The sequence below is a fragment of the Saccostrea cucullata genome, unplaced genomic scaffold (genome assembly GCF_032062105.1).
Source record: "Saccostrea cucullata isolate Sc308-1 unplaced genomic scaffold, CSIRO_AGI_Scuc_v1 ctg2029, whole genome shotgun sequence".
Classification (NCBI taxonomy): domain Eukaryota; kingdom Metazoa; phylum Mollusca; class Bivalvia; order Ostreida; family Ostreidae; genus Saccostrea; species Saccostrea cuccullata.
Window position 1 is genome coordinate 68,380 of NW_026937275.1, and position 8,020 is coordinate 76,399.

Consider the following 8,020-nt stretch of genomic DNA (forward strand, 5'->3'; position numbering starts at 1 on the left):
AACATTTTTATAAGCTTTAATATAAAAATAGAAAAGGGATTAAAGTTCATGGAAGACTTTATCTTGGATTGAAAGACTATAACCTTTTTACATTTAAATAAAAATAAAACTGCATATATTAGATCATACTCAGTTAAAAAAAGCATAAAGTATGAAACAGATGTGTCCGTCCGTCCGTCCGTCTGTTACGCTTTTGGGTACCCATCTCTTTTCCGCAACTCCTCTCATACCACTGAAGGAAATTAAATAAAACTTTCACAGAATCTTAATTACATATTGCCATTGTGCACCTCCTATTTTACTTTTTGATCTGACATATATTTTGGATTTTTCAGAGCAAAACATGGACACTGCCATTTTATTCATATTGGAGGCGGGGGGTATCATTTAATGAGCTCATTGCTCACAGTACCTCTAGTTTTTTTTACATGTTAGAGGGCTAAGATAATAAATAAATTGAACATGCTATTTATATGTGTGTTCTCTGTATGGTAGTAAACATTTAATTATTTCTGTTCACTGATACTGTGTTGTGTATGAACACGTTTCCTGGGTGGTAAATCTAAAAAAAAATTTGCAACGTGTAGAGATGGTCCTTCAGTGAAATGCTGACTGACGTTTTTCAAACTTTTTGTTAGGCCATTATTTAAACACTGAATATCCACCGTTTTAATATCCTTATCTTCTAAGAGCACACAGCGGGTGTGACCGATCGGCAGTGGATGCTTACTCTCCAATATCATCTTTTTCCACCTCTATTTTTAGTGTTTTTTTCTGGACGTTTTGAGCTTTAATAATGTTCGATATCTTTATACATCCTAAGAGTTCAGCAGGTAAATCTATGAATTTTAATTAAATTAATATTAAGTTTGTAAATGACAAACAGAAACAGTCAAAATACACGCAATTGTTATTTAATGTCTTTATTAATATCACAGTCACACACCAAAAAGGAAAGGAAATGCATCATTTCTTTCATTTGTAGGAGAGTATTTCTAATTTAAAGAAAATAACTGAATAAATTATAATAAAATAAATAGCATATTTTTATGCATTAATAATATAAACTTGTTAAGAAAAAAGTTAATAAAGCTTGAAAAATCACACATATCCTTCAATGTCACAATAAAAACAGAGGGTATTTTCACTATTTCGTTACCAAGGCCATCCTTAAAAAAATGTTTGTTTGGAATTGCCGCCTGAAGGTTTTCAGACAGAGGAGGGAGGGAGGGGAATTTTTTTTGTTTTAAATGGAAGAAAAATTTTTAATTTTTCATAAATATCTCAGTAAACAGTTAATATATTTTCTGACTCTAAACAAATATATCTACAATTAACAAAAAAAACCAAAAAAAAACACATAATTTTACATAGATATCTACACTATATTTCAATGCTTTGTATGGTGCATGTGTTCATGTAATGGGCAAAAAAAAATGATTAAAAAAAAAACTTCCTACTTTTGATCAATAAATTTTTTCAGGAGGGGGCATTTCAATGAGGCGGGAGGCAATTCCAAACAAACTATAATTTTATTTTGGCCCAATCTTTGTTTTTTATTTTCATTTGTGTTATCGTAGATATATATGGGATTTTTAATCGTCAATATAAATAGAGTCATTCTGGACATGGCAAATCCTCTTAACGCTTGCAGCAGGTATGCATTCTTTTGGAACCAATATAATCTCATCAAATCTTAAGGAGTTTCTTCTTGATCTGTCACTGGTGAGGTGTGTTTCTCGGACGCTTGTGTCAGTGAGATCTATTTCCTCTACATCGCTTCCCATGAGGGTGCGGTCAATCCGCACAATGTGTCTTACCTCGTGGCGCCAACTTCTCCGGATCATTCTGGCAAACCGCATGATCTTTTCTAACGATTTAGAGCAGGAAATGAACTTTGACCCTATAGTGCTTCTAGACCCACTACTAACATGATCCTCAAGGCTTGTATAGGAATGTCTATTTTTGGGAAAGATTCCAGAATTATAAGTTTCGTCAGGTCGCAGTAGTCTGTACAAATATTTGTCGGAATCGCTATCATTATCATTCCTGTCTTCAGTGTCATCATCATTTTCCTCTAAAGACCCAATAACGTCAACGCTCCTTCCTGTCTGATTGTGACTTGGGGAAGCTGGTCCTTTTTCTTCGATAACTATTTCTTTGACAATCGGCGTTGACTCGCTCACGTTTTTATCGTCATCTTTTTCGATGTAAATGTCGTAAGTATTTGAAGACTCGTTTTCGCCAAGTATTCCTGGATCCGATGAGCCTTCATCGCGTTTAGAGACTTGGCTGGCCTCTTCTTGATTATTAGGATCTTCATCTTCTATGTTTTCTGGTACCCGGAGTTTTATTGAATTATTAATCTCGGCTTTGGAGACTGTTGCGCATGAATCCTCATCCCAAAAGGAATTTGGGCTTGATTCATTTGAGAGATGTTTAACTCTCTTTTCTATGTATTTTGGCGATTGTGCTTGATCTTTATTTTCATTTTCGAAGTTGTTTGAGCTGATAACTTCAGTATGTATATAAATTTTTCTAGAATCTTCTGCATGGTCAATGCAAATTCCATCTTCATCTTCTTTAATTTCTGTCAAGTTTGTCGAAGAAGTAGTTTCGGATCCAAAGGTTAATATTTCTACAGGAATAGATAATATTTCTTTACTTTGAATGGATTCGGCAACAAATTCATTTCTTTCTCTTAAACAGTCGGAAGCCAAGTCGTCCTTATTTCCTCTTTCATGCTGAATATTTACTTCTGTTTCATGCTTGATTGAATGGATTTTGAATACTTGTTGTTCGAGAGGAATTTCTTTTTCATGATAAATGGGACTTTGTAGTGAGGGAATACCTAACAAACCATTCGGATCTGTTTCAGATTGAAGCTTCAGTTTCTTTTCTTCAAATTCATATTCCTCATCGTCTGACCCTGTTATTAAAATCATTTATACAGATATTTATAGACATTTCGATTTACAAAAGACAATAATACACTATTTTAGACTTAGTAATTTATATAACATTTCAAAATGCCATGAAGGATAAAAAGACAAAAGACCGTTAATTCAAAAAAATGTTATATTTTAGAATAATCCTAACTCTATTTAGTTATACCTAAATAAATTAAGTCTCCATGGACTCATTTTTACCTCCTCAAAAATCCTTTGTAATACTTAATTTAAGGTAGCTAAGGACACCTGACCCCCAAAAAACCTGTCAATAGATTTTGTTGAAATTTTCACAAGGTGTAAAGGGATGTGTAATGAACACTTAGTCGAAATATGAACATGGCATTGTGGGTAAATTACGGAACCAGGGGGTAATGAGTTACCTCCCCTTTCCAGTCACTCCAAAAATCATAATACAAGATAATTATTACCCATAAAAAATTTATTGTGCAATATGCATTCAATATTAAAAATTATTTTTAAACAATATTGATACTATTAACTTATTTAAACAATGGATTGTCTGAACATATATAAATTAAGAGAATAATCCATGTAGAACATTTGAAATTCGACCAATTTGGCCATTTTCATGCACACAAATTTGACACTTTTTAAATTCTAAAAAAAATCTGTCCAATAGAATTTTTATTTTTTATCATTATATGAAAGATCTGTCTAATACTATTCTTCACTCAAAAAATCTTGGTCACATTGAGGGCTAATAAAGGTACCAGATGGTCCACATCTACCCCCCCCCTCTTTTGGTTTCCCATCCTAAAGGTAAGAATAATGATTAAAGTGGCTATTCAAAAAAATGCATAGCAAATTAGGGAAAAACAACTGAAGAAATAAATTAGAAGTAAAAATCAATTGCTAATAAATGACTAAAGAAAATTTTTTATGAAATAATAGTACATGTAGAGTAATAACTTGGAAGAGTTAACCCCCCCCCCCCTCCCCTCGCAATAAAACGTGTAATTAAACCAATATTGAAATTATCCATAAAAAGTTCCTCAACAAAATTAAAATATGAATTTATATTTCAACAAAAGATTCTTGAACAAAAATGTAATTAAAAAAAACACATTTAAATATTCTTCAACATGATCCCTTTTGATTACTTTCATGCAAACAAATTCTATGTTTTCTTATAGATTTCTAAAAAATATATTGTATGACAAAAATGTCCAATACTATTTCTCACTCAGAAATCTCGGCTGCATTAAGAGGCAATTAACTACATGTATTAAGTTACAGAATGGTCTAATACACCCCCTCCTATTATGCATCTGATATTTTTTTCATTGCAATGTCAAAAATCCCCCTAATTATTAACATGTCAAATGTATTCTACTTAATTTGTCCAAAAATACATTTTGGTCATACAGAATAAAGAAATCCCTCTGACATAGCACTGCAAAATTCACAAATTTCTATTTCATAGAATAATAAGAATATCATTGAAAAAATATGATAAGTACTCTTTCAAATTGATCAAAAGTCATTTTATTCCATGAGCAGGTAGGATAATAACATTTAATAGGCCATTCCAAGTCTTCTTTCTGTTTGGCATCCAATCGCACCTTGGTTTTTGACACCTACATGTATCAGACAATCAAACAAAATCAGAACCCCTACACTTGATTACTTTTGTTGAAATCTTTGAGTTCTGTCAATTTCTCAAATATGTACAATAAATATGTCAAAGGTAGTGTACTTTAGGCATTTAAATTTATTATTTTGATTTTGCTGAAGAATAGATATTTCTGCCAGAAAAGCAGATTGATGAAATAAAATCCTCAGATTTACACTATTATTATAACTATAGACATGATACACGTACATTCTGTGTTTTATTTTTTAGGCTATATTTTTATTTACAAATAGGTACATGTAGGTAGGTTTTTGATTGAAGGTTGGACGCTAAACAGAGAAAAAAAACATAAAATGGGCTTAGTCTAAAACCGTCCTTGACCTGAGATATAAAATTACATAAACTGTACCTAAAAATTAAAAACAAAATGACAATGCTGCACTGGGACAAAACACTTGATGCAGGACATTTTATATAAAAAGTTAAAAAAAAAAGATTCTACATGAATATTTGGAGCAGCTTATTAAAAAGCCTGAAAAACACTCACAGTGTAGATTATGCATAATAGAGAATATCTGTTGATTGGCCTATTACTGAACCCGACATCACAAGTCGACATTAAATTACGCATACATTTTTTTTAAAAAGAATAATCTACACTCTACAGCAGTGTAATACTGCAACTGACATATACAATACATAACATAGTACATTAAACATGAAAGGCTGCATGTGGAGTGATCTATTACCACACCAGACATAAAACAGGGTAGATTAAATATGAAAAATGGAAAAAAAATCTATATGTGGAGTGATTAGTTTCCACTTTAAATGTAACACTCAATCAAGAGATACATGTACTTGGTAATATAAAGCTGACAAAGAAAAGTAGTCTATTGACTATGTTAGTTTACTTTCAACAAGCGATTCTTGTCCTGCTCTTTTTTGGAAGGGGTGGAAAATCATTCTTCCGTCGAGCTGCAGTAGTTGAATCATCATCAACATGAATGGTCTAAACTTCATATTCATATACCTTGTACTCTGTACTGATGAATCTATCTGTAATTTATAAAATTTAACAAATACAATATTATCTGCAGTCAACATCAAAATATATTTCTCACAATGTCTATATCTTATATAAGGAATTTCGGTGAAAGAAACATGTATATGTAACAGGAAAAGAGAAAATGTATGGATGGACCGGGAATCAAACCTGAGACCCCTGCATCACTAGTCATGTGCTATACAGACTGAGCTACCCTGGACGATATATATCCATGGCCCAAACCATTACATATTACATACATGTATATATAACTTGCAAAAATTTACACCTCATACATGTAAATTGCCAATTTTCTACACTTATTAAATCTGGCATAGCAAAATTTAAATGACTTAACCATAATCACTATTATGCTGACATCAAAATCCCCTGGTCTGCTATGGGTTGGTGGTCCTATACCAGAAAGTTCCATCTTGATGGCTGAAAAAAAATAGATCAAATAAATATACATGTATACCAGCAAAACCAAAATTTAATTATGTTAGTTGATTGGCAAATCACTTTTTAACCAGTAAATCTAACATTAAATGCCCCACTGCCTGGCCAATATTCTAACTATACAGCAGCAGTAATATAAAGATTTGTCAATTTCATCAGACCAGCAAACAACATGTAAACAGTTTCAATGTTTACCACACTGACACAGTTTTTACCAGTCAAGAAAAACAAAAATAATCTGTCCAGGGTTCAACACTAAGGGTAGTCCGCTAGCCCGCGACAACTGAATATTGAGTTTGGACTACTAAACATGCCTTTAAACTTGCCCTGCAGGGCTACTGTAAATTTTACCAAACTGAAACACTCACTCAGAGCAACAAAAATAATAATATACACAAAATTTACCTGATTATTGATAAATTAATTTACTTTTCAAACATGTTTTATCCTCAAAATTATTTTTTTAAGTCAAAATGTAAATACTGTAAAGGTGAATCGAAATACCCTAAATGATTATAAAATGTAGAATTTTTTGAATAGAAATATATCTTAGGTACAATCTGACAAAAATTAGCCCCCAGTGATCTTGGAAATAAAAATAAATTATCTGTCCTTCACTGTAAATACATAATCTGACACCCATGAAATTTGCCCCTCCCTCCCTCCCCCATCAAATGAATGACAGTCCCTTTATTACATTTTCTTAATTTACTAATACTCATAAGGGTGAAGTTTAATGCTGAATTAAAATAGGCCTTTTATCATGAAAGTATGTCATGTAAATATCTATAGATATGACTTACCAAGAGCTACTTTTGAGTTGATATCAACAGTGATCATAAGCCTCTCCATCGTATTACTTTCGGGGCCGGGATTTCCCGTGGAAAGTGTCGATAAATCCATAAATAATACAGTACTATCAGACCCATTTACATGTAGGCCTAATGTATTGATACAATAAAGTACCTAGTCACCATCGCTTTCAAAGTTTTTGGAAAAGATACAAACGATATCACTGTGACTGAGAGCATAAAACTGATTTGTCAAGTTCCTCATCTCAGCAAATCTTCGTCCCTCTTTCGATTTCATCCATGTCATATCATGATTGAGATTCAAACCAGCAGCGTCGTCTGCTTTAGAATAGGGGGTGCTAGTCGGTCGTTTGCGATACACAGACATTTTAGTTCAGAAAAAGGTTTTATAGTTTTCTGTTTCTTAAGATGTGTATTCTCTCATTCGCTCTAATTTACTTGATCTACCTTTACAGCTGAGCGTTCCTATAACGTTTCTCTTGTACTTTTCTCGGAGCACGTTGTTTACAACTTGCAGTCCGCCATATTGAACAATGCGCATTTCCGGAATAAGCCAACGGAAAAATTCTTAATTTAGAATTCACATGCAATGTCACGTGATCGCTATCCGTAGCTACGTTAATTTAAATGTATATCATCCAAACAATATTATTCCTGAACATTTTTATTCATATACATACGTTTGCGTTTGTTCACCGCTGATTGTCGAGCATCAAAGTCCATATTGAGTCTTATGGTATCTGAAACATTGAAATAAAACCAATTCAAGGAGAACAAACATATTACTCAGTACTTTGTTGTTTCACACTCCTTAAATGAATTATTAGGTCCGAAGGCAGGATTTCTTGAATTCATGATAAAACAAAATGTTACTTAAGCTGAGGTAAGATTTGGCATTCAATTGTTCTTTTCTAAATATTTAGTAGCAGTTTATGAGTTTTTAGAGCCAACATATCATGTGCTGACCAGATAGCCAGTCTGCGCATCATTATAGAACAATCACTGGAGTGGAAGTCCCCCTTATATGTCAACTTCATCGACTATGAAAAAGCATTAGACAGCGTGGACCGAGAGACATTGTGGAAGATACTGAGGCACTATGGAGTACCAGAGAAGCTAGTCTCCCTGATTCGAAACACCTACCAAGGCATGATAT

General features: G+C 32.8%; 1 protein-coding gene across 1 annotated transcript; it reads right to left on the reverse strand.

Moving 5' to 3' along the window:
• Positions 1-1,558: 1,558 nt before the first annotated feature.
• On the reverse strand, positions 1,559-7,604 carry LOC134247687 (uncharacterized). Its single transcript, XM_062730019.1, has 2 exons — positions 7,545-7,604; positions 1,559-2,929 (listed from the first exon to the last, which is right to left on the reverse strand). The coding sequence occupies exons 1-2, from the start codon at positions 7,585-7,587 to the stop codon at positions 1,596-1,598; spliced, it is 1,377 nt and encodes a 458-aa protein (XP_062586003.1). The 5' UTR covers positions 7,588-7,604; the 3' UTR covers positions 1,559-1,595.
• Positions 7,605-8,020: the final 416 nt, after the last annotated feature.